The 27,507-nt window shown below is 41.5% G+C and overlaps 2 protein-coding genes across 2 annotated transcripts in view; one reads left to right on the forward strand and one right to left on the reverse strand.

Moving 5' to 3' along the window:
- Nucleotides 1-14,247, reverse strand: part of SREK1IP1 (SREK1 interacting protein 1) — a 40,403-nt gene extending 26,156 nt beyond the window's left edge. The window contains exon 1 of the mRNA XM_075541083.1: nucleotides 13,901-14,247. Within this exon, the coding sequence (XP_075397198.1) occupies nucleotides 13,901-13,913 (13 nt within the window). The 5' untranslated portion in view covers nucleotides 13,914-14,247. The remainder of the gene's footprint in view (nucleotides 1-13,900) is intronic.
- The window catches only part of CWC27 (CWC27 spliceosome associated cyclophilin), a 277,596-nt gene continuing 264,332 nt past the window's right edge, over nucleotides 14,244-27,507 (forward strand). Inside the window, exons 1-2 of the mRNA XM_075541081.1 lie at nucleotides 14,244-14,560; nucleotides 24,989-25,085. Of these exons, the coding sequence (XP_075397196.1) occupies nucleotides 14,519-14,560; nucleotides 24,989-25,085 (139 nt within the window). The 5' untranslated portion in view covers nucleotides 14,244-14,518. The remainder of the gene's footprint in view (nucleotides 14,561-24,988; nucleotides 25,086-27,507) is intronic.

Below are 27,507 nucleotides of genomic sequence, written 5' to 3' on the forward strand. Positions count from 1 at the left end.
ACTAGATCTGAGGTCACTCCATTATGGTTTTAGTTGTAATAATTCAAAAGTTCTTAAAGACAATTTTGATTTCGCTCACATTTAAAATATAAACCGTGGTCACGGATATACTACATAGGTAGTAATAGCTGTATAAAACATGTGGTCTGCTGGAGCCAATGAAAAATAAAGAGTCGATTGGGGGCCCGGCCCCAATCCCGGCTATGTTGATTCACTCTCATGAAGATTGCACTATGGAGGACAACACTGAGGACAGAGCCTGGGGAGAGTGGCAGGTTTTCCCAGACCACATGGGAGCAAATTAAGAGGGAGAGCAAGAGTTAAGAGTGAGAGAGTGAGAGCAAGAGAGCGAGAGAGCGAGAGAGCGAGAGAGGGAGAGAGAGAGAGAGACACTCATACTGGCCCACTAAGCCCTGGGGATGACACGCCTGCAGAGCAGCCAAGGCACAGAGAGGACCATAGGGCCGGCCCCACCAGGAGAGATGACATCCCCTCACTGACCCACAGGACCACAGGGGACAGCACTGGAGACACAGTGTACAAATTGTGCCCAGTCTGCCCCCCCCCCCATGCCCACCCCTCCACGCACACACCATGGTGCAATGCGAAGGGAGTGCAACAGAGCAGTAAGGGCAACAAAACAATGAAGTCCCTGAGAAATCCTGAAAACAGACTTCAGTCTCAGAGGGTAGGGCTTGGCATCTCATTAAACTCAGTCGTTAAACATACATAAGAGTCAGCAGACAGACCTGGAATTATTTATAGACTGCCCTCCTTTTCCCCCTTCTTCTTCTTCCTTTTTTCTACGTCTATCTAAATAAGATAGGCAAGATGAACAATTCTGAGGAAAAAACAAAGGACCAATGATCCCAGGGGGACAGGGGAAAGGAGGAAGTGGGGGAAAGGGAATGGGGAGCCAACAAACCAAGGGACAAGGGAACAAGAAGAGATCTATAAATGGATGGTGAGGAGGGGGTAGAAGCCTGGTGGGTTTGGATCCAGTGCAGTGTGACCGAGAGGAATTACTGAGAGCCAAATGCAGGTTAGATAGTGGCACAGGAGGAAAGTAAAAGGAAATAAAGAACTAGGGGCAAAGATATCTATACAGGTATAAATATAGGTCTGTATGTATGTAAACATATTAAGATGTAACAATAGGGATAGAGGTCTATGTACATATATTTATATGTTAAGTACCAAGGTAACCATCAGACATTGGGCCTCTACTGAAGTCCTCCCTCAAGGCAAGAGCTCTTTGTCCTACTAACATGGCATTCTGTGAGGCTCACGTTGCCAACACAATAGCTGAAGTCAAAATGAGTGCATAAGCAAATGTGGTGAAGAAAGCTGATGGTGCCCAGATATTAGAAGATATAGCATGTAGGGTCTTAAAGGTTTGAAGTTAAACAAGTGGATATCTAGCAGGGAAGCAATAAAGTCCACATGGAAGAAGCACACCAGCCTGTGTGATCATGAGGTATCGATGGGATAAGGTCACAGGCATCAGAAGACCCAAAACAATCATATTGATGTGAATGAGAGGGGTCGAAGCAGAGACCCAAAGCCCATCTGTAGAGGCTGGACATCTCCTCATAAAGGGTCACAAGGAAGGGATGAGCCAGTCAGGGTGCAGTATAGCACGGATGAAACGCACAACATTCTTCTGGTTCGTTAATGCTTCCTCTCCACCCCACTATCATGACCTCAGTTCTACCTTACAAATGAAGCTAGACCAGAGCATGTGCACTGGTACAGATAAGCGCTCTTGACAAATGGAATCCAGGACAGATAAACCCCTCAGGAACACTAATGAGAGTAGTGATACCATGAGAGTAGGGGGGAATTGGGGGAGAAAGCGAGAACAGATTGCAATGATGGACATACTACCCCCAACCGCCCCAGAGGGATGAACAACACAAAGGTGGGTGAAGGGAGACAGTGGACTATGTAAAATATGAAAATAATAATAATTTATAATTTATCAAGGGGGTCACAATGGAGGGAGGATAAAAAGAGGAGCTGATATCAAGGCTCCAGTAGAAAGATATTATTTTGAAAATGATGATGGTAACATATGTACAAATGTGCTTGATACAATTAATGTATGGATTGTTATAAGAGCTGTAAGAGTCCCCAACAAAATAATTTACAAAAAGAAAGAAAAAATTATGATTTGAAATAGTTAAATATTTCTTCTTATTTATATAAATAATTTATAGATATACTCCTTTCTTTGGGGTTCCTAAATATTATAGCCAAGTCAAAGTGGGCAAAACAGCAGAAAATAAGGATTCTTTGTGAGTTAAAAAATAGGTAATTTCCTTGATTTATCTATTTTGAAAGAGCCAATGTCCTTGTATTAAAAATATAATTTGATTCCCTAAGGAAGAATAAAAATAACCAACAAAGGAATAATTTTAAATTACTGATAAGAAAGTTAAAACTTCAGTAAATGTATAAAACTCTCTCATCAACTTTACTTTACTTACAAAATACAAATACTTTCTGACTAAAACATGCTAAAGTATTATCAGTTCAATCTAAGTGGAGACAAAGAAATGTAGCTTTTACCTAATGAAAATAATTTAAATAGAGTCTATCAGTAGAGATTCCAGTCCTCTCAATATTTTTGTTTAATCTATTTTGAATTGTTTTATCTATCAAGGACATTCATTCCAAGGTAGATGTTAGGGAAACCATGAAGATAAAGTAGAATCCCTATACTACAAGAAGCTACAATGTGTGCTTATCTAGAAAAATGCACTCACACTTATAAGAAGACTGTGTCAGGTGTCATAAGAGATAGTTCTATTAATAAGTAGGAAGAAGGCAGGCGAGACGCTCAGCTTCACAGAGGAACGTGTGGACATGAAGGAGGGGCAGTGCTAGCAGCCACACAGCACAAAGCACAAGTGAAGCTCCAGGATGAGCTGATCAAGTCAGGTTTTCCCAACGTGGTGGGAGTGAAGGGCAGAGCGATGTGAGCAGGCTGAGGGTAGACTTCATTTTTGCAGAGATGGGGAGTCTTGAGAGTCAAATACTTCAGAAGCAAAGGAAGCTTAGCCATCAGCTCCTTCCTTTTAGAGACAAGGAAAGTGAGTCTCAGCAAGCTAAAGTGGTTTTAGGAAAACTAGAAAGTTCACAGATTTGGGGGAATAAGTAAACTCCCCTTACTGGGAATGACTGGATCGCCTATCTGAACTTGATAGCAGCGCTGTGCAGAGAAAGCAGTTACCTATACTTTAGGAGTGACGTAGTGTGAAGGAGATTTCCATTGTCACTAAGATACCATAGGATTGTGTTTTAGGAATGTGACTCAATTTGCTAAGCCAGACTGAAATGTTAACTTGGCTATAGAAATTCACCATGTTGGCCGTGCAGCTTCCATTGAAGCACGGGGGAACATAAGAGTTTTTGTACCAACCTCATCAGAAATGGTCAATCTGTGTAGGACTCCCTGTAGAAAATCGCAAACGTGACCGTCATGACTAATTTCAATGATTGTGAATGTGAAAAGTCATTTTCAAGAAAGCTAACTTCACTGATGTTGTCCTTGACAGTGACAGTTGCTACTGGGCTGGCAATTATTCTTATCAACCTTTGTTAGAGGAGAGCTGCTGTGTCGTTTTCTTGGGTGTGATTTTCATGGAAGAACTTCACCAAGCCTTTGTTTCTGCGCCTAGTTGGGTTTGAACTGTCTGTCTTTAGGTTAGCCGATGTAAACTACTTGCATTACCCAGGCTCCTAACTCCACGAATAACCCTCTTCAAATGCTTTTTCTCTGATAATGACTGTAAGATTTCCCCCTGCCCCTGGAATCGGAAGCTAACAATTCTGGGGTTGCTTAAGAACAGAGGCCCCAACTCAAATGCCTGTAAGGAGAGCTGGCAGATGGCAGGGACAGCAGGCCGATTTATTGTACAATTTACATGTAAAAATTTGTTTAATTCTAACAGTTCATCAGTGAGGCAAGTGTTGGTCCCATGCCCATTCTACGTAAGGGGAAATTAAGGTTGAATAATTTGCCCAATATCATTGGTTGTAAATGGTGGTGCCAGACAGTGTGCTTTCAGAGTCCATGATTTTTTTTTTGGTGGGAGGATTCATTATCTCTATTATGCATAGGAGTAGATATTGTTCATCAGCTTTGATAAAAATCACCAAAGAGTTTGTAAAGAAGGACAGAAAGAGCTGCTTTAAATTATAACATCTTTTCATTTATAATTATAGCACCGATTACAAAATAAGCAACAAAATTGAAGTACAACCCATTAAAATCAAAATTGGTGACAGTCCAATTTATGTTGTGGTAACTCAACAGAATTTTATATTGAAGTTCACTGGCTCATTTTCTTGGTTGTAGAATATGTGGAATATTCTTTTAAAAATGTTTCTCTTTTATAATTGATTAATTTTTTCAATGGCTAGACTACAAGGTTAGAACACCAACTTCATTTTCCGTACACATTGTTATTAGCTCTCCATTTCTCCCTTCCCTGCCATAAACCTAAGAAACTATTCATTTAGTTACTGTCACTACAGATTCAGGAAAAGGATATAACAAACCCCAATAACAATAACAAAATAAAACACTGAAAAAAAAAACAAACACCCTCAATCCAAAAGAAATTAGAAAAATTTTAAAAGCTAGAATTAAAATTGGGTCAAAAAGGAAAGCAAATAATATGTTTAAATATAAATTTAACTTAACTCTATCAGATTAACTCACTTTCTGATGCACTCTGAGGGAAGAGTCCTGGTGGCATAGTGGGTTAGGGGTTGGACTGCTTGCTACCAAGGTCAATGGTTAGAATCTGAAAGATGCTCCATGGGAATACAGATGTAGCTTTTGACTCCTGAACACAAGTATCACCTCAAAACCCACTGGGGCAGTTCTAGCTTGTCCTATAGGGTTGCCGTGAATCATAACCCACTTGATAGCAGTGAGTTCAGTGTTTTTCTGTCTGAGGGCAACGTTAGTCACATACCTGGTCAATGTGCCCATGGAATTCATGGAAGCTTAAGCCCTGTGGGGATTCTGCAAATAGATCTTGGCCTTTCAACCACAGCCTTGCAAACTGAGCCAGAGTCCATGATTTTAAACCACTATTACAGATTGAACTTTGTCCCCTTCAACAATTCTTTTGAAGTTCCAATTGTTAGACTTATGAAGAGGATCCTGGTTGAGAATATGTTTTTCTATTGTAAATGAAATCATACCAGATTAGGGTGGGTTCCAAACCTAATCCCTTACGAAGGGTGTCTTAATAAAAGGAGAGCAGACAGAATGCTCCCTAGAGGCAAGGATGGTAATACTTCATTTATTTTGGACATGTTTTCAGGAGAAACCTGTCCCATGAAAAGGACATCATGCTTCACAAGGTAGAGGGGCAGTGAAAAATAGGATGGTCCTCAATATGATGGACGGACACAGGGGCTGCAACAATGGGTTCAAACAAAGGAACAATTGTGACCATGGCACAGGGACTGGGCAGTGTTTCATTTGCTGTGCCTAGGGTCACTATGGGTCCACCCCCGCCACTGCCACCGCCACCACCACTAACAGCATCTCCCCCACAGTTGGCTTATACACATGTGGTCCAGCACTTTCGGGGCTATGATTTTTCAAAGGAAACCAGAAATCTAGATGTGTATATGAAATTCTGTGCCCGTGTTTATAAAACTTGTTTAGTCAAAATTAAAATTCCAAAAGGAACTCACACCAAATATGCAAGTACGCTAAATATTACAGGAACAATTGATTACATCAATTAATGCAGAAAAGATATTGGATGAAAGTCAATATCCATTTCTGATAAAAACACTCAACACAATAGGCATGGAAGGAAAATTTCCAAACCTACTAAAGCCACATATGTGAAACCAATAGCCTGCATCTCCCTGAATGGAAAGAAATTGAAATTGGTTCCTTTTGATAAGGAACTAGGCAAAGCTGCCCTTTTACCATCACTTTATTTAATACAGTTGTGGAGGTTTTAGCTAGAGCCATATGATACCAAAAATAAATTAAAGGTATCCACACAAGCACAGAGTATAAAAATCTCTTCATTTTCAGATGAAATAATCCTACATATAGAAGACCTCAAGATACAATTAAACAATTGTTTGAATTAATTGAAAAATTTGGTAGTATAGCAGGCTATAAGATCAACAGACAGAAATCAGTTGAATTCCTGTATGCTAGCAATCAATACCCCAAAATGTGAAAAGAATAATATTTTCAATAACTATACTAATAATAAAGATTTAGGAATAAATTTTACCAGAGAAACAAAATATATAAAGAAAAACTACAAAATACTCCACTAAGGTAGCAAACAGAATTTACACACTGGGAACAAGCTACCATGTTCCTGAATAGGCAAATTAAATATTGTGAAAATGTCAATATTACCAAATACACATTACAAATTGAATGCAAATCTGATCCAAATCCCACCACATATTTTTAGAGACGGAACTACCACATTAAATGGACAAGAGTACACTTTTTCAACAAATGGTATTAGAAAAACTGGATCTCCACCCGCAAAAGTGTGAAACAGGACCCACCCCCACACCACGCCCCAAAACACTCAAGATGGACCAAAGACCTAACTATAGATCACCCACTGACTATGACCATCGACGAAAACCCCGCGACAGATGGAAGGACAACTAAAACAAGGCAAAAGCACACTACCAAACATAATGAAAAATAGCCACAGTATAGAAGACAAAATAAAGAATTAGTACCTAAAAAAAAATGTTATTTATGCACAGCAAAAGACTTCATCAAAATTCAATAGAGAACCCACAGATTGGGAAAAAATATTCAGTAATAATGCATCATATAAAGGGCTAATCTCCAAAATTTATATAAAACTATAATATCTTAATAAATAAGCCAATTAAAAAAACGAGGTTCAAGACATGAATAGGCAGTTTACCAAAGATGATGTCCAGGTGGCTAAGCACCACAAGAAATATTCCTGACCATTAGCAATAAGGAAAATATAAATTAAACAACAATGAGATATCACCTCACACCAACTTTTTTGGCAAAATTCAGTAATAGAGAGAATAAAAAATATTGGAGAGGATGTGAAGAGATAGGAACACCTTTACATCGCTGGTGTTTTACAGTAGTAGGATTGTACAACTATTATGGAAATCAGTATGCCATATCCTTAAACAAATGCAAATCCAACTATCTTATGATCCAACAATCTCTGTACTGGGTATACAGGTATATACCCCAAAGATATTAGGAATATAACATGAACAGCATATGTATACCTATGTTATTTGGAGCAACTTCCACAATTAAAAACAGGGTAACAACAAAAAGCCCCAACTATAGAGGAATGGGTAAACAAGCTCTAGTACATTTACACTATGGAATTGTATGTATCAATAAAAAGCAATGATAACTTTTAAACACTACAAGACGTGGACAACACTAGAATATTATGCTTAGAAATCCAGTCAATCTTATAAAGATAAACATTAATATGATGTTTGTTATAAGTAAAAACAAAGAAGAAGAAATGTGGTTTATAAACCAATAGACAAGACACTGATGACTACAAAGAGGCCAGGGACAGGAGTGGAACAGGGAGAGGAAATGGAGAGGGACACACAAAAATGAAGGTTTAATACTAAAAAAAAGATGAATAAATAAAATTGAAATCGCTTCATGGAAAAAGACACCAAAACCCTCCATATTGCTTACTCCTCAGATCTAAAAAAATGGTCTGAGTGGCTTAAGATAGGAGGAAAAATAAAAAACCTTAAGTGGAATTGGAGTCTAATGACATACAAGTTCATTTCAAACATTAAAAAACAAAACAATTCCAAAAGGTTGAATCCAGGCCATAGGTTATGGGCTTTTGGGGGGAGAGTGTATTAACTTAAATGAGAGGACTTCAAACAGTTTGTGGAAAAACCCATGATCTTTTAACTCAATTTTCCCCGCACAGGTTTTGAAGCCTCCCTCTTCTGATCCATCGCTCCTAAATTTGGAGAACACCTCAAGACAGGCTTTGACCCCCTGGACACCAATGACAGAGGAGCTGATGAGCTGTGGGAGGTCGTCAAGACCGTCGTGCGTGGAAAAATAAAGGTTATTAGAAAGAAAGGATTAAAGTGTATGTCAGAAAAGACTCAAACTTGCTCTTGACCAGAGTAGCTAAAGAAAATGGAGGAAATGAGGAAGCCAAAGAACTAACGAGAAAATTTCAAAGGGCAGCTTGAAAAGACAAACCCAGATATTACAATGAAATGTGTAATGACCTAGGAATAGAAACCCCACAGGGAAGAACACTCTTAAACTGAAAGAACACAAGAAAAAGATCTATAAATTGCAATATGGAAAGGGTCCATGGGAAAAATAATGAATTCTTTCCAAAAGAAGATGGAAAGAATGCACTTAATGTACCAAAAAGAACTAGTCAAGAACCAATGGTGATGAGTGAAGAAGTTCATGCAAGAGTGAATGCATTCGCCAAAATCAAGACTCCAGGAAATGATGGAACACCAACTGAAATGTTTCAGCAAGCTGATGAAGCACTGGGAGCACTCGCTCACCTATGCCAGGAAATTTGGAAGACAGCTACTTTATCAACTAACTAGAAGAGATCCATATTTATGTCCATTCCAAAGGAAGGTGACACAACAGAATGCTCATTACATCAATGCAAGTAAAATCCTGCTTAAAATCATCCAACAACAGTTGCAGCAGTACATTAGCAGGTAACTGCCAGAGGTTCAGGTTGGATTCAGAAGAGGACATGGAGCCAGAGATATGGTTGATGTCAGATGGATTTTTGCTCAAAGCATAGAAAGTAGTTTACTTGCATTTTATTGACTATGTTAAGGCATTTGACTTTGTAGATCATAATAGACTTTGGATAGATTTGAGAAGAACTGGAATTCCAGATCACTTCATTGTCCTCATGAGGAACTTGCACAACAATCAGGAGGAAGTTGTGCAAACCAAATCAGGGAATCCTGCATGTTTTAAAACCGGGAGAGGTGGGAGTGAGGTTGTTTCCTCTCATCATAATTGTTCAACCTGTCTGCAGAGCAGATCACCAGAGAAGCTGGCTTAGAAAGAGAAGATTGTGGCATCAGGATGAGAGGAAGGCTTATTAACAACTTGAGACTGCAGATGACACCACCTTGTTTGCTGAACGTGAGGAGGACTTGATGAAGATTATGGATTGCAGCCTGCAGGAACGATTACGACTCAATGTGACGACAAGAAGCCTTACAATTGTACCAATAGGTAACATCATTATCAATGGAGAAGAGTGAAGTTGTCAGGGATTCTGTCTTGCTTGGATCCACAACCAGTGCTCCTGGAAGCAGCAGTAAAGAGGTCAAAAGGCATGTTACATTAGGGAAATCTGCTGCAGAAGACCTCTTTAGCATTTTGAAAAGCAAGGATGGTCCTTTCAGGACTAAGGAGCCCCTGACCCAAGCCATGGTGTTTTCCATTGTCTCATATGCATGTGGAAGTTGGACACTGAATAAGGAAGACTGAAGAAGAATCGATGCATTTGAATTGTGGTGCTGGAGAAGAATATTGAAAGTACCATGGACTGCTCCAAGGACAAACCAATGTGTCTTGTAAGAAGTACAGCCAGAGTGCTCCTTCAGAAGCAAAGCTGGCAGACTTTGTCTCACACATTTGGGCATGAGGTCAGGACAGCAATCTCTGGAGGACTTCATGCTTAGTAAAGTGGATGGGCTGAGAGAAAGAGGAAGGCCTTCAATGAGATGGACCCATAGCTTGACTGGAACAATGGGCTCAGGCATAGGAACAATTGTAAGGATGGCCCAGGACCAGCAGACCCTCTGTTGTGCATAGGGTCACTATGGGTCATAACTGACTTTAAGGCACCTGCCAACAACTTATCATGATGTACGTTCATGTTCAATGGTGTGGGAAAAATGACTGACGTATGTGGCAATAGCACCGATGCACCTGAGATTTAAGTGTGTTTTGTGGAAAGGGACCTCATTCCTATAGTCATACCTTGTAATAAGCACTAGCAGGGACACCCCAAGAAATGCCAGCTTGAATCGATACCAGCATTATACCTAAAAATGAAAGAGCATAACATAATACTTGTCCTCCTTGATCCCCTCGAAACGCTTCTGACAGCTCTATTTTCCTTTAGTACACAGTCGATTATTCAGAAATTATTTGAACATTTTCTCTAGTTTTTCAGATGGAATGTGCACTGTACTTCAGCAGCATTGTCACGCCCACTATCTCAATTTTTTTTGCAGTCTTTAAACAGTCTAACTACATCTTGCCATTTAGAGTAATAGCTCAATTTCGGATCGTTACACTCCGAAGCATTATTTAAAATTGAAAGGTTAGTGTAACTGTAATGCTGGCCCAAGTTTAGGAGAATTTCAATGTGGGCTTTGAACCCTTTTAAACTTGTAACCCCTTTAGTAGCACCTGTCGTTACTAGGTTTAAGGTGTCAGGGTACAGATTAGGACTTTGTGCCCCTCCCCAGAGCACCACGCACTGTGGGTGCTCACAATGTTTAAGTAGTTAAGTGTCGTCAGGTTAATTTTGGGTGCCTCTCTATCAAAATGTTAACAGCTGTCTTCCCACAGTGTACCCGGGCTGGGTAAGCCATTCAGCATGTCTAGGTAATGTGCCGTGAAGGGCAGTTTTTCTTTGCTGGTCTCCTAAATGTTGGTGTGTCTATAACTACAAGCATAGACTTCCTTCGTACACTGCCCCTGAGTAATCATCTAGCCTCGTGACTGTAACAGCTACTGAACGTGTGAAGGATTTCCAAATCATTGTCTTTTACTCTGGCTTCGTTCCGAAAGTAATGTGGGTTGTATCTCTGTCCACTAGCTATTTCCTTTCCTGCATCTGGGGACTCCTCAACCCAACATACCTCGTACCGAAACCATCCTCCCTCAGGCCTGCTCCTTCTCAGGTGTGGCGTATCTCAGTAAATGTTCATGTGAAACCGACATCAACCTCATTTCCTCTCAATTATGGCTTTCAGGCGATCTGACTTCCCCAAATACTTCTCCAATCTGCCTGCTTTTCTCCACTCCTACCGACACCATACCAGGGCTTCTGAATTAGTTCAGTCACGGCCAATGAAGTGAAACTGGAGTAGACCTGGATTGTAACTTTTGCTTGATCTGGAATGCTACCCAGAACTAGAAACATTAGACGGATGCTTTGGGATTGGAGACTTGGAAGAGGCACACTGAATCTTTCAGGAGCCTGACCCGTGACACGGGATTGCTGCCGGCACTCTGGAGAGGGACACACAGTCAGAGCAGTGCAGTGGCTGCTCTTTCTGAGCTGGAGGCTGCTGTTGTCTACTCGGTCAATCAAGCGATTTGTGAGCTACGAGGCAGGAACATTGATTGGCCTTTTTTTCAAAGAGAAAGATTGTTTCTAGCAGGGCTTCAAAATGTTCCCGGTGTGTGCATTCTGCTGCCCACATTTACAAAACTCAAGTTTGTTCTAGTTTTATCAGTTGGCCATGACTGAAGCAGGAGCAAGGGGTTTGGAGCCCCCATAGCACCTTAGTCAGGTAACATTATAATTCAAGATTTCTCTTTAACTTGTGGGTTTTCCTGCAAATTAGCTCTTTTTCAATCAACTGTGCAGCCAGAACAATCCTTCTCAGATGAGTATTTAAAAAAACCCTTAAAGGTTTTAACTGTCCTAAAAATAAAGTTAAAACTCCTTGTTACAGCTTAAAAGGTTCACAAAGTGCCAAAAAAGGTACTCCATAAATTAGACTATAGCATGACAACATTCTCCTGAACAGTGTCTAATGGGGCCAGACTGACTGAGCTCCATCATTTACCAGCTATGTCCTATGAGATTTCTGTCCCTTATCTGTAAAATGAGAATCACAGTACTTCTTTCACAACCTATGGGGTTCCTGACAGGTATCAATGGTCAGTACCCACCAAACTCCTTACACCGAAAGGCTGAAGATTTGAGTCCATCAAGCCTTGTGATCTAGTTTTTTAAAAACCAGACAGGATTGCACTGAGGGCAACTGTTTTGTTTTAAAACTCCCGGGGTGGCTGTGAAACTTAAATGAGATGCTTACGCAGTGTCTGCCACAGTAAATATTAGCTACTGTTATCATCTCTCCAGTTCACTTTTCACTTGGCTCCTGGTTGTCTTCCACAAAACACACTTCTTCGCTTATCCCACCAGGCCTTTACACAGCTCCCTCTCATTCTCCAATATCTTATTCTGCAAGTCTCTTACTCAATGCCACATCCTCTGGAAGGGGATTCTGGCTCTTCCTTTACCCTGTGAAGTTTCTTCCTATGTGCTATCCTTGTCACAGCATACACTCCGCTTTCTGGTACCTGGCTCCACCACTTTTGCTGCTATATTATAGATTTTCTGTGAACAAGGCTACGCCAATCTTGTTTATCGTTTATTACCCAGTGAGTGTTACGTGCCGGGCACACAGTTGGCACACAATAAACATGTTATGGGTATAAAAGAGTGGTTCTTTCCTCTCTCACAGCACTTGCGGGCTCCAGCCCAAACGGTAGGTGTAGGGCAGCACAGAGATAACAGTACCAACAGTTCTGTAAAGGCTGCCAGAGGACAAAGAACAAGGTCACATAATACTAGGGCGGCCAGTTTAAACAAAATTAGGGTTTCTTGCACGCCTTGATTTTTTTTTCCATGTTAAAAGGTATCGTGAATCCCCAAACTGACAAGGAGTACACAGAGAAGTTTCTCCCAAATTTGACTGTGAAATTTCTGAAAACATTTCCCGCAACTATGGTCCCACGGATTACATTGTTGCAAAAGTTTGTTAAGGAGCTACTTTCCCTAGCAGAGTTTGAAACCAAGGTGATAGTTGCAGATGGGGAAACCTCTGAGGCCTGACATCTGCAGGATCCCCGGTTTGGGGTCACTAACCCTGGTGACAACGAGACCTGTGGGGTCGTGGGCTACTTGGCCTGAGAATTCCAAAGTCAACAGTGGGAACCCAGTAGGCGCTTGAAGGTGAAGGATTAAGTTTTCTACTCCCATACGAATTCAGACATGAAAACCCACGGGCGAAGTCCAACTATGACCCGACAGATCCCTCTAGGTCGGAAGATACCGACAGCTGTGGGTTTGGGGTCCGCAGTCGGAACCCTGGTGGCACTGTGGTTAAGCGGATCTTGGAATCAGCCGGCAGCCCGCTCCTAGGAGAAAAGACCTGTAAAGATCCGAGTTGAGGACACATTTGGGGGTGCTTCACCGTTCTGGAGTAGGGCCCCAGTTGGAAGCTAATGGAGGGCCCACAAAGACAACCCTCTAGGGACAGACACCCCAAAGGTGGCGGGAACCCCGTACAGAAGTTAACCAAATTCCTCCTTTGACACATTCGGAAATCGAGGTTCAGAAGGGCCGAGCGCTGGGTCTACTGCCCACGGGGCGACGACCCAAAGGGGGTGTTGGAAGGAGAAGCCTCGGGCCCGGTTTCGTTCCTGGACTCCCACACGAACAATGCCCCTGGCTACCTGGCGCCTCCAAGTACCCCGACCTCGTGATTGTTATTATGATACTTGTTTTGAGCTGTCCCGAAGGCCGGTCCAGTTTCCTGGGCCACCACCCATCCCCTCGGCCTCTCGGTCCTCCCTGCTTCATGATCCCCTGAAAGTCCAGCTTGGGGAGCCAATGGGGGGAGACCGTTTCTTTCTCCCCCTTCAGGGGTTCTTGGAATCCAAACTTTCTCGTGGAGACCCACTCCCAGCCGGTTCGTCTCAGCGTCCCGCCGAACCCCCGTGGGCACGGTGCCCGAGCCCACCCACTCCGCTCCATCCCTCCCCACCGCCGCTTCCCCTCCCGGCCCGGGCCGCGCGGTCCGTCTTCACCTGGGACAGCCATGGCGCCAGCAGGCGGGGTCCCCGGAACCCCCGATTGCCGAGGGCTAGCTCTCCGTCCTCCCGCCGCGAGGACAAGCGCCGGCCCGCGCGATCTCTTCCTCCCGCGGGCGCCGCGGAAGCTCCGCCAGGCCGGGCAGCGCCCGCAGGACCCCGGCTCCGGCTCGGGCTCGGGCGGAACCGAGTTCCCCGGCGGAACGGAGTTCTCGGCCGGCGGTTTCCACGCCGGCGACGTGGACCGACACACCGGCGCGAACCATCTCGCCCGCGTCGTGGGGGGGGTGCGTGCCAGCCGCACGCTTCTGGAGTGGAAGCGAACGCCCACGAGGCTCGCGGGTGGTTTCGGTAACGAGTCGCGTCAACGTGACGTTGAGTCCCAGGAGGTCGAGGCGCTCTGCTTCACCCCGGAAGGGTATTGGAAACCCCTTCGCAGGGTTAGCGGTGCGGGGGTCCAGGAGCAACATGGCGGCGCCCTTGTGGCGCTAGTTTCGGAGGCAAGCAGTGGTGCTTGGGGGAGAACGCCTGACCGCAGCGCTCTGCGCACTTGCAGGAGACGCGCCCGAGCGCTCGGAGGACCACGCCGCTCCCCGGCCCCGAGCACTGACCGCCATGAGCAACATCTACATCCAGGAGCCTCCCACCAACGGGAAGGTAAGTGCTTCCGCGACCTGCGCAGGGCTCCCGCGCCCTGCAGAGAAACCGCCCCGGGCAGAGCGTCGAAGGGTGGGAGGCGACCTGCAAGGTCTTTCCTTGCCTCCAGACATCGACGCCTCGGAAGTCATAGGTTGGTATTGCCAGGCGTCTACTGGAAGGAGTTTTTAAGTCATTTCTCCAGCGTTGCTCAACTTGTGGATCGCGACCCCTTTGGGGGCCCAAAGACCCTTACACAAGGGTCGCCGGAGTCATCACAGTAGCAAAATGACAGTGATGAAGTAGCAACGAAAATAACGTTATGGTTGATGGGGAGGGGTCACCACACATGAGGAGTTGTATGAAAAGGTCTCAATCTTATGAAAAGTCTCAACCATTAGGAAGGTTGAGAACCACTGCGCTATATGTCAACCGACTTGGCTCTACATCCTGCTCAGGACTTACTGCCAGCATTTACCAGCATACATTTTCTTAGTTTCACTTGAAGATCTCGTTCACCAATCCTTCCACAACCCAAACGCCAGTTTTTGCCGCTGCCATTGCCTTTCCCTCTAGGGCTGCCGAAATGGATATACCCATCTAGCTGTTGTCCTTAGAGAGCTTACACTGCTTTGGAAGACAAGCACAGTGAAGACGAACTTTACAGTATGTTGGTCCGTGCACTGAGCAGAGAGGAATGAAAAACGGTGGCAGTTTGGGAAAGATTTGGTTGCTTTTAAAAACATGAAATGCTCAGAGTAGGGAAAGGGAAATCTTTCCACATGTGAATGGGCCTGGTGGATTAGATGGCTAACCTCAAACCAAATTCACTGCTGTGGAGTCAATTCAGATTCAGCAACCCATCAGGACAGTGGACCTTCCCATGGGTTCCGGGGACTGTAAATCTCCTATCAGAGTAGACTGCCTCATCTTTCTCCTGCTAATGTCTTCATGCTTTGATGGGTGTTGTTGATAGGTGCCCTGGAGCTGCTTCCAAGTCATAGCTGCTCCATGTACATGAGCATGAAACACTGCCCGGTCCTGGGTCCTTCTCACAATTGTTCTAATGTTCAAGTCCGTTGTTGCAACCACTGTGTCAAAGGTCCTGTGGAGGGCCTTCCTCTTTTTTCTGCAGTCTCACTACTTTACCATGAATGAGTCTTTCTCCAGAGAGTGACATCTCCTGGTAAAGTCCAAAGTACTTGAGATAAAGTCTCACCATCCTTGCCTTTAAGGAACATTCCTGGCCATACTTCTTCCAAGACAGGCTTGTTTGGTCTTTTGGCAGTCTACAGTACTTTCAATATTCTTCTTCTTTTTTTTTTTTTACATTTTATTAGGGGCTCATACAACTCTTATCATAATCTATACATATACATACATCAATTGTATAAAGCACATCCATACAGTCTTTGCCCTAATCATTTTCAAAGCATTTGCTTTCCACTTAAGCCCTTTGTATCAGGTCCTCTTTTTTTCCCCCTCCCTCCCAGGCTCCCCCCTCCCTCACGATCCCTTGATAATTTATAGATTGTTATTTTGTCATATCTTGCCCTATCCAGAGTCTCCCTTTCCCCCCTTCTCTGCCGTCCAACTCTCAGGGAGGAGGTCATATGTGGATCCTTGTAATCAGTTCCCCCCCTCCAACCCACTCAACCTCCACTCTCCCTACATCGCCCCTCACACCCCTGGTCCTGAAGGCACTGTCCACCCTGGATTCCCTGTGCCTCCAGCTCCCATATGCACCATTGTACAACCTCTGCCCTATCCATCCCTGCAAGGTAGAATTCGGATCATGGTAGTTGGGGGGGAGGAAACATCCAGGATCTGGGGGAAAGCTGTGTTCTTCATCGGTACTACATCGCACCCTGACTGACCCATCTCCTCTCCTAAACCCCTCTATGAGGGGATCTCCAGTGGCCGACAAATATATATGTATATATATATATATATATATAGATATATAGATATAGATATACATATCAATATTCTTCTTAGCACCACACTTCCAACACATCAATTCTTTGGTCTTCCATATTCATTGTCCAACTTTCTTTTCTTTTTGAATCATTTTATTAGGGGCTCATACAACTCCTATGACAATTCATACATACATCACTTGTGTATTATTTGCTCTCCACTTAAGCCCCTGGCATCAGCTCCTCATTGTCCAACTTTCACATGCAATGGGATGATAGGAAATGCCATGACGTGGGTCAGGCACACCTTACTCCTCAAAGTAACCTTGCTTCTCAGCACGTTGAAGAGGTCTTGTGCAGCAGATTTTACCCAGTGCAATGTGTTGTTTGATCTCTTGACTGCTGCTTCCATGAACATTGATTATAGATCCAAGCAAGACAAAATCTTTGACAACATCAACCTTTTCTCTGTTTAGCAAGATGTTCAGTTCTATTGCTTCAGTTGTGAGGATTATGGATTTTTTTTATATTGAGTGGGAATCCACACCAAATTTTTATCACGAAGTGCTCCTAGTCCTCATAATGTAGGCGTTGATACTAATAACTCCTTCAATTTTGGATTATATTATTTATAATCCTTTGGTGACTGATGACGGTGTGTTTCTTCCATGTGGATTTCGTTGACATTCACTTAGAATGGCTGCTCGTTTGGAGACAAGCTTTTCAGACTGCAGATACTATTTTAATTTGTTCACCACATTTAGCGATAACACCCATATCTTCTGTGTTCCCTTCCTGAGGGCCAGTACGGAGGAGGGTCATGATGTAGGAACTAATTATTCTTGAGTTGGAGCTAGTGTTTAAGGTGAGCTCAAAATACATTCCTGCATCTATGTTTGTTTGTTATATCACCCTTTCCAAACCTCCTTGTTAATTTATGTTAGAGAGTCTTATCAATCATCCCCCTTGGACATAGTGATCTTCTGTTAATATTGTCTTTGATTAGTCCCTGGTACTAATTTTTAAAATCCTGTGAAGAGAAGGATATTGGGCCAATGTAGGCCAACTCCATATCACAGAACCTGATTTTTTCATTTGTGTGGTAGTTACGTAATCTGATGCCAACTTGAGACTGTTATGGTGGAGTGTAGCCTGTCAATCAGGTTGCAGCTTGATGGCCGCATTTGGAAGTGCTATAGAGATAAATAACTCACTGGAGGCCAGTCCCACTCTCTGCTTTGTCTTCCTGCTGACAAGCTACATGGGGCTACTGTGGATGGCAGTCAGAGTCCCAAAGCTGGAGGGCTTCTTCACTCTTTGAATGAAATTGGTGGTCAGTTTTTTCCAACAATTTGTAGAAGATTGTTGGTATTTGAATCAGGATAGTGTTAAACTTATATAGTGACTCAGGTAAGATTGACATCTTTACTGGATGGAGTCTTATGTTCCATGGGTGCATTAATCAGAGTTGGCTAGTGTGTTAGTGTGGGTTGACTAGAGAAGCAAGTTCATTGACACTCATATTTGTTTAAGAGAGAATTTTATATGCAAGAGCAATTGAATTTTGAGAAAACATCTCAACCCAGTCCAGATCAAGTCCATAAGTCCGATATTACCCCATATGCTGATAATAGTCCTTAAATTCTTCTTTAGACTCACACAGTCATGCACTGATGCTGAATGCTGGAAGTTAACAGGCCAATGGATGTTGTGGATCCAGTGGCAATGTAAGCATCTTAGCGCTAGCAGGGACCTCCATGTGGCTCTTTATCTCCTTATGCCTCCAAATGAGGTCATCAAGCTGCAGTCTGATTGACAGGCTAAACTCTAGCCTTTTGCTCTTAAGTCTCATATTGACAACAGATTATGTAACTACCATGGCTAGAGAAACAAATCCAGGGAGACATGCATATGTGTATAAGAAAGAACTTTATATAAAGAATAATTGTACATTAAGAAAACCACCCACTCCAGTTCAGAACTATTCCACAAGTCCCATATTAGCCCATATGTCCGATACCACTCCATAAATTCCCTTTCAGACTCAGGTAACACATGCAATGATACTGAATTCAGGAAGATCACAGGCCAGTGGGTGGAAAGGTTTGTGGATCCAGTGACAGTGGAAGCATCTTAAGTGCTGGTGTGGGTCTTCATGTTGCACCTCCAGCTCTAGGACTATGATGTTGTATATTGGCTTTTTGTAAATAGCTTGTATTAACTTGAGGAATTTTCTTTCCATTCTCATCTTCTTGAGTGTCTTCATTAGGAATAGGTATTGAATGTTGTCAAATGCTTTTTCTGCATCTATTGATATTATCATGTGATTGCTATCAAAATTCTTGTCAATTGGTGAATAATGTTAGACTTTAGGATGTTAAACCATCCTTGCATTTCTGGAATGAATCCCACCTGATTATGATGGATGATATGTTTTAAATACTTATGTATTCTATTGGCTAATATCTTGTTAAGGATTTTTGCATCTATGTTCATTAGAGATATTGGTCTAGTTCTCTATACCTGTGGGATCCTTATGCTGTTTGGGTAGCAAAGTTATATTGGCTTCATAGAATGAGTTTGCCATGTTTTTCTATGCTGTGGAATAATTTGCGGAGAACTGGTGTCAGCTTTTACCTTGTTAGAATTCTCCTGTGCAGCCATCTGGCCTGGAACTTTTTTCGTTGGTAGTTTTTTTGATAACCATATCTATTTCTTCTTTTTTCCAGGGATCTTTTGAGGTTCTTGACCTCCACCTGGGATAATCTAAGAAGAGATTATTTATCTATGTCTTCCACATTGTTGAATTGTAGAATATAGACTTTCATAGTACTATGTGTTAATCCTTTTCATCTCTGTGGGTTTTGTTGTGATTTTCCTGGTTTCATCCCTCATCCTGGCTATTGATGCTTGCTTCTTACTTCCCTTCCTTTCCTTGCTTAGGTTTGCCAATGGTCTGTCAATTCTGTTGATCCGTTCAAAGAACTGTTGCCACATTGATTTTTTTTTTTGCACTGTTTGCTTATCTTCCCACTCTTTTAACTCTGCTCTGATTTTTATTATTTCTTTTCTTTTGGTATTGGAGTGATTGTTCTGTTGACTCTTTTAGTTGGAGGTTCTGTGATAGTTTATCAGTCATAAGTCTCTTTTAGTTTTTCATTTATGCACTAATCGCTATCAGATTTCCACTGGTTACTGCTTTTGCTATATCTTATTGGTTTGGGTTAATTATATTCACATTCTCTAGAAATTTCTTGAAACTTCCTAATTTCCTCACTAATGTGGGCCAGTAACCATTTGTCTTGCAGAAGATCATTATTCATCCTCCAGTTGTTGCCCTTGTTTTTCTGTTCATCCTTTTGCTGTCTCCAGCTTATGTCATGGTGATCTGAGATGGCTGTCAGAGTGATCTCTGTGTGTTTGAATGTACTCAGGCTCACTTGTATTCCTAGCATGTAGCCTGTTTTTTAAAATGTGCCATCGTATGTTAGTCTGGGTTGATTAGAGAATCCAATCCAGAGATACTCATGTTTATGAGAAAGAACTTTATATGAAGAGTAATTGTACATTAAGAAAACATCACAGCCAGTCCAATTCAAGTCCATATGTCCGATAATAGCTCACATGCCTGATACCAATCTATAAAGCCCTCTTCACACTCACGAACCACATGCAATGATAGCGAGTTCAGGAAAGTCACAGGCAAGTGGTTTGGAATTCTTGCGGATCCAGTGGTATTATAAGCATATGAGCGCTGACAGGGATCTCCATGTGACTCCTCCAACTCAGGACACTAGCATAGCTAGTCAGCTGCAGTGTCTCCCAGGGAGTAAATCTGTGTCCCACCTACAGTGAGCTGTATATCTCCTTAGAGCCTCCAAATATCATCAAGCTGCAACCCGAATAACAAACTAAACTCCACCCCTTCACTCTTAAGTCTCAAATTGACAATAGATTATGTTACTGCCACACATGTGCACTTGAAAAGAGTGATTTTTTTTTTTTTGCATTTGGATGGAGAGCTCTATAAATGGCTATTGGGTCCAGTTGTCTAATTGTAGGGTGTAGCTGTGTAGCCTGTTTACTGAGCTTTCCCCCAAGTGATCTATGTTTCTCTGGTTGCGGTGCATTAAAGGCACATGCTATGATTGTCGAATATGTGATTTCTTTTTTCATCTGTTGAATAGTTTCTTTGATTAATATCATGGGTGTCGCATTAGGCACATATATATTTATTATGCTTACTGGTTCCTGGGCTACTGATTCTTTTAGCATTATATAGTGCCCATCCGGGTGTCTTGTTATTGTTTGCACCTTGATTTCAATTTTGCCAGAGATTAGGATTGCAGTCCTTACTTCTTTTTTTTAAACTCATTTTATTAGGGCCTGATACAACTCTTATCACAATCTATACATACATCAATTGTGTAAAGCACATTTGTACATTTCATTGCCCTCATCATTCTCAAAACATTTGCTTTCCACTTAAGCCCCTGGTATCAGCTCCTCATTCCCCCCCCTCTCCCTCCATTGTGAACCCTTGATAATTTATAAAGTATTATTTTGTCATATCTAACATTGTCCAAAGTCTCCCTTCACTCACTTTTCTGTTGTCCGTCCCTCAGGGAGGTTATATGTAGATTCTTGTAATCGGTTAGTCCTTGCTTTTTAAGTTGCTATTTGCCTTGTATATTTTCCGCCAGTCTTTTTATTTTTAGTCTGTATTTGTCTGCGTGCTTAATCTCTTGCTGGCAACAGATTGATGGGTTACATTTTCTAAGCCAGTCTGCTAACCTTGGTCCTTTAATGGATTAGTTCAGGCAGTTGACTTCAGAGTTATTACCACCATCTTTGATTCACTGTCATCTCGTACCTTTTGTATTTTTTGTGTTGGGTGTTTTCCTATCACGCTGCATATCAGTGTGCTGTGTTTATGTGGTGGGGCATCATTATTGCCTTCTTTACCCTCCAAGGCAATGCTGTCTTGGTACTTCTTTTCAGTGCTTTGACTTCTGGATGGAGTTGTGCTACATGACAGTCTGCTGCTTGTGCTTGGTGGATGTTGGTCATCTGACCACAGTGAGTCAACAAGGATTTTCCACATGTTGGGTGTTATTCATTGTCAGGGAAAACTCTTAACCTCACGATCTATCTTTATAGTTAGTTTGGCAGTATAGAGGATTCTCAGATGGCATTTTTTTCTTTCTGTTTTTGGAAGATGTTACACTGCTCTCTCCTCCTCTTCATGGTATCTGCTGATGGGTATGAGCATATTCTTACCTGAGCACCATTGTATGTGACTGCCTTTTTTTCTCTTGCTGCTCTTAAATTTTCTCTTTTTCCTTGAAGTTGGATAATTGAACTTATGTGCCTTGATAAGTTTTTCCTGGAGTTTAGTCTGATTGGTGTTCTCTCTGCTTCCTATATGAGTGTCTGATTCTCATTCATCAGGTGGGGAACTTTGCTTCCAGAAATTCCTTCGCTATTATAGCTGTTGACTTATTTTTTTAAAAAATCATTTTATTGGGGGCTCGTACAATTCTTATCACAATTCATACATCCATCCAATTTGTCAAGAACATATGTACATTTGTTGTCATCATCATTCTCAAAACATTTGCCCTCTGTTTGAGCCCTTGATATCTGCTGCTCATTTCCCCCTTCCTCCCCACTCACCCCTACCTCATAAACCCTTCATCATTCATAAATTATTATTATTTTGTTATATATTACACTGTCCGACATCTCCCTCCCTCTTCTTCTCTGCTGTCCCTCCTCCATGGAAGAGGCCATATGTAGATACCTGTAATCAGTTCCCCCTTTCTACCCCACATTCCCTCCACCCTCCAGGCATCTCCACTCTCACCACTGGTCCTGGATTCCCTGTGTTCCAGTTGCTATCTGTGCCTATGCACATCTCTGGTCTAGCCAGATTAGTAAGATAGAATTGGGATCATGATAGTGATGGGGAGGAAGTATTTAAGAACTAGAGGGAAGTTATATGTTTCATCGTTACTACTCTGCACCCTACCTGGTGCTTCTCACCACAACTTTTCAGTAAGGGGTATCGGTTTACTAACATTGGGCTTTGAGTCTCCACTCTGCACTCACCTACATTTTCAATGATACGATTTTTTGTTCCTTGATGCTTGATACCTGATCCCTTTGACAGCTCGTGGTCACACAGTCTGGTGTGTTTCTTCCATGTGGGCTTTTTTGCTTCTGAGCTAGATGGCCGCTTGTTTACCTTCAAGCCTTTAAGACCCCAGACGCTATATCTTTTGATAGCTGGGCACCATCAGCTTTCTTCACCACATTTGCTTATGCACATGTTTGTCTTCATTGATTGTAACAGGGAGGTGCGCACCCATTAATAGGATTTTTAGTTCTTTGATAACTGGTCCCTTCTGTACCTTGTAGTCAGACAAACTGGTTTGCTTCTTCCATGTGGTTTTTGATGCTTCTCAGCTAGATGGCCTCTACCCTCCTGGTATCACCACTCTCACCACTGGTCCTGATGGGATCATCTGCCCTGGATTCACTGTGTTTCAAATTCCTGTCTGTGTACCAATTCCTGTCTTGGTCTACCCAGATTTGTAAGGTAGAATTGGGATTTGGGTCTCCACTCCATACCCCCCCCCTCATTCACAATGATATGATTATTTTGTTTTGATGATACCTGGTACCTGATCCCTTTGACACCTCGTGATCGCACAGGCTGGAGTGTTTCTTCCATGTGGGCTTTGTTGCTTCTGAGCTAGATGGCCGCTTGTTTACCTTCAAGCCTTTAAGACCCCAGACACTAAATCTTTTGATAGCCGGGCACCATCATCTTTCTTCGCCACATTTGCTTATGCACCCATTTGTCTTTAGTGATCATATCAGGAAGGTGAGCACACAATGATTTGATTTTTTGCTCTTTGATACCTGATAACTGTTCCTTTGGCACTTTGTGATCATGCAGGCTGGTGTGCTTCTTCCACATGGAATTTGTTGCTTCTTAGCTAGATGGCTGCTTGTTTACCATCAAGTCTTTAAGACCCCAGACGCTGTATCTTTTGATAGCCGGGCATCATCAGCATTCTTCACTACATTTGCTTATGCATCCACTTTGTCTTCAGTGATTTTGTCGGGTAGGTGAGCATCATGGACTGGACATCATCTTGAATCCTCTCATTTGTATCTTTTTAATGGCCCTTTGCTTTCTTCATGAATGATGTTCTTGATGTCCTTCCACATCTAATCAGGACTTATGTTATTAGTGTTCAATGATTCATATCTGTTCTTGAGATGTTCTCGCAATTAAAGTGGGATAGAGTCAAGGTCCTACTTTGTTTTCATGTTCTTCAGCTTCAACCTGATCTTACATATGAGAAATTGAAGGTCTGTTCCACAGTTAGCCCTTGGCCTGATTTTAGCTGACATTGAATGTCTCCAGCATCTTTCCCCACAGATATAATCTAATTGCTGTGTATTCCATCTTGATAAATCCACCTCTACAGTCTCCTTTTGTGTTAGTGCAAACGTTTTTTACAATTCTACCATGGAATCTTTGGCTTAATTTTTACCGCCAAGGCCATATTTTCCAACTACTATTCTTTCTGTTTCAACTTTTGCATGTTGATTGCATGTTTGTTCAGTTTCTGACTAGAGTCTTTATGAGCTGATTTAAAAGAAGCTATCAAATGATTGTTTGAGTGTTCACTATTAAAATCAAAACAAACCAATGGCTACCAAAAAACTCTGCTGCCATTGAGTCAATTCTGACCTACAACTATCCTATATGACAAAGTAGATCTGTCCTGTGGACTTCCACTGCTGTGAGTCTTTACAGGAGTAGATACCAGCATCTTTCTCCAGGAGAATGAGTGGTGGCTTTAAACTGCTGCCTTTGTGCTTAGGAGCCCAATGTAATCTATTAGGCCACCAGGACTCCTTGCATTTAAAGCCTTGCTGTGCCAAATTTACAAAGGAATAAACTTAATCAATAACCCTCATCTAAATCTGGATTTACCTTATGAAAATGATGACTTAAAACTACCACCTATCCATACTATTTTAGTAAGTACAAAATCCAGAATTAGATCAAGAATTTTGCTTTGCAAATTAGAAATAACATGGTTTTAAATGAACATGTAGAGTATTTATATGTAAAAGTATAATTATTAAATTGTTTTAATATGTTATAATTTTATAGGATCATTGGTTATTTAATTTCTTAACTTTTTACCCCAATTTCATTGGAAGGGATCCTTCTTGATTATAAAAGTTTTCATTATTTTTTAAACAAACAAGTTTTATCTGTGATTAAAGCAGGTGCATGTTTATTTTCTTAAATCCTAAATTACTTTTTAAAATGTTATGAGAAATGTTGTGTAGTCAATATTTCTAGTTTTGTTAAGTATTAACAACAAAATTCATGCAATATTTCTAATTTGTATTTAAAAACTTGACAATGCCACAAGTGAATTTCCATTCCACTGATTCTCAAGCACATTGATAGTATAACAATGTAATATTCTCTCTACAGGTTTTGTTGAAAACTACAGCTGGAGATATTGACATAGAGTTATGGTCTAAAGAAGCACCTAAAGCTTGCAGAAATTTTATTCAGCTTTGTTTGGAAGGTAACTGTAACTCTTGTTTTATTTAGCAGGATATATTGTTGTTAATTTAAAAATAAACTGCATTGTATTTTTCATGGCACTGAACAGATTTTATATTGATGATGAGTGATGTGATGTTGAACTACATGTCAGGAAATGGGAGAGAGGAAACTATTTTCCAAATAATCTGTGCACTTTTAACAAAACAATGTATCTCATTAAGGAATCCTTGGACTTTTTTGGTTTTCTTTACCAGCCTTTCCTTCTTCCTTTCATCCTCTATTGTGAGCATCCCCCGAATTACCTCTGGTTCCCTATTTGCTTCACTCTTCAGTTTTTCAATATTTCATCTCAATAAACTCCAACCATTTCTTCTCTTCTTAGTTCTAATTTTACATTTCTAATTCTCTAGTGAACATTTGTATGCACTCGGACCCACTATAGTCAGTAACTCCTAGTTGCTGTCAAGTCAATTCTGACCCACTTTGACCCCATGTGATACAGAGTAGAACTCCATAGAATTTTCCTGTTTATAGCCTTATGGAAGCAGATGCCAGACCATTCTTCCAGGGCACAGCACCAGGCTTTGTGTTGTGTGTGTGTGTGTTTCAAACTGCCAATGTTTCTCTTAGTAGCTGAGAACTTAATTGTACCTCCCAAGGACTTCAAGGTCTAACTAAACTAGAAAAAAACCCAAACCTAATCAATTTATTTCCCAGACTGTCTCCATCTGTATGACAGCATTTACCTCTTACCTTGTCTTCCTCTCATTATTGGTCATTATACCTTCTTACATATTCATTGTTTATCTCTGTGCCCTCTTGTGTATAGCAATTTGGTATTTGACCCCATTCACAGCTTAACTTCCCAAATTTCTAACTGTGTATCTCATTACACCCACCACATGCTTTCAGCTGACCATTATTTTGACTTCTTCAGCAGTTCTTCCCATGTGCACTTTCATGCATAGCCTCATACAAGTTCTCCTCTCTGGAATGCTTTTTCTCGTTTCTTTACTCTTCAAGTCTTACCCGGTTTTTAATGTCTGCTTAAAGTGGGACTTTCTCCACGAAGCCTTCTTTCTATCCAGCCTTCAGGGATATTATTACCAATATCATATATGTGCATGCATGTACAAATATGTATATGCACACATGTGTATACACACATATAAATGTATGTTTTCACATATATGCACATTATACACATATATGTCTGTACATATTTATATTTGAACTCTGACTCTTTTTGAAAATTTTATAGAATAATATGTTTGCCTATGTGTTTTTTCCTTCTGAATATTGTCTTATGGAAATTAAACATTACACACATTTTTGGAGCTGCTTGTTGAGTTTTTGAATGCATTGCACCTAGTTTTCAATATCATCAGGAGTGGCAACTCGTTGTCATTCAGATTTATAAAGGAATAATCTTACATTTGGGTTTTGTATTTACCATATGGTATGACTTAAAAGTTACCACCTGCATAGCCATACCATTTTAGTAAGTACAAAACCCAGAAATCAATTAAGGACGTTCCTTTGTAAATTAGAAATAGTGTGGTATGTAGAGAATATTTGTTAGATTCTGCCAGACAGAATTATTCAGTCTCATGAAACAGTGTTTTGCCACAAAACAGTATTTTGCCATAGAGGCAAGATGTGAAAGAATTAAAAGCAACCAGTAATAGGGTACAGTCAAAGATTTCCAAATAGATAACTATAATAAATACAAGCCTTCCACACCCAGCCCGCTGCCATTGAGTCATTTCCAACTCAAACCACCCTTCTGTTATGCTTCCGAAGCTACAACTCTTCCCAGGAGCAGTAGCCTCATCCTTCTCCCTGGACCTGGTGGTTAGCAGCCCAGTGCTACCCAACAGCATCACAAGGACTCCTTAGATCAATAGAAACGGTCTTCGAAAATTCCATTATCTTTGTATTCCAGTTTCCACAAACCCTTTACTAAAATTATGAAGGGAAGGTTCAAATAGAAAAGCATTTAGACTCCCCCCCCACAAAAAAAGGCTTCAAAAAGAAAAAAGACAAGACATCTGCAAACACTATTATTAATAATTGCTATAACAGCAGGAAGGAAATAGAGCCAGACAAGTAGTTCCGACAAAGAATCCTCATATAGCTGTTAACAGAACTGAGAATCACCGTAGACACAGGCAAGCCAGACTTGTTTCTGGAAGGAAATTTTAAAGAACGAGAAGCTCAAAGTTTGCAACGTGAAAGTACATAAACATTAGACAGACTGAATGGTAGATTGCAATCTATAGCCAGGTGAATAGAAGGAGCAAAAACAATCTGGATACAATGTAACAATGGAAAATAAATGTTCTTAAACAATGTTGAAATTCAGTGACAAAATAGGTGTTTTGAAGAAGAACCATTGAAGTGCACAATTCAGTGACATTTAGTACATCCATAGTATTATA

This window comes from Tenrec ecaudatus, chromosome 2 (genome assembly GCF_050624435.1).
Source record: "Tenrec ecaudatus isolate mTenEca1 chromosome 2, mTenEca1.hap1, whole genome shotgun sequence".
Taxonomy (NCBI): domain Eukaryota; kingdom Metazoa; phylum Chordata; class Mammalia; order Afrosoricida; family Tenrecidae; genus Tenrec; species Tenrec ecaudatus.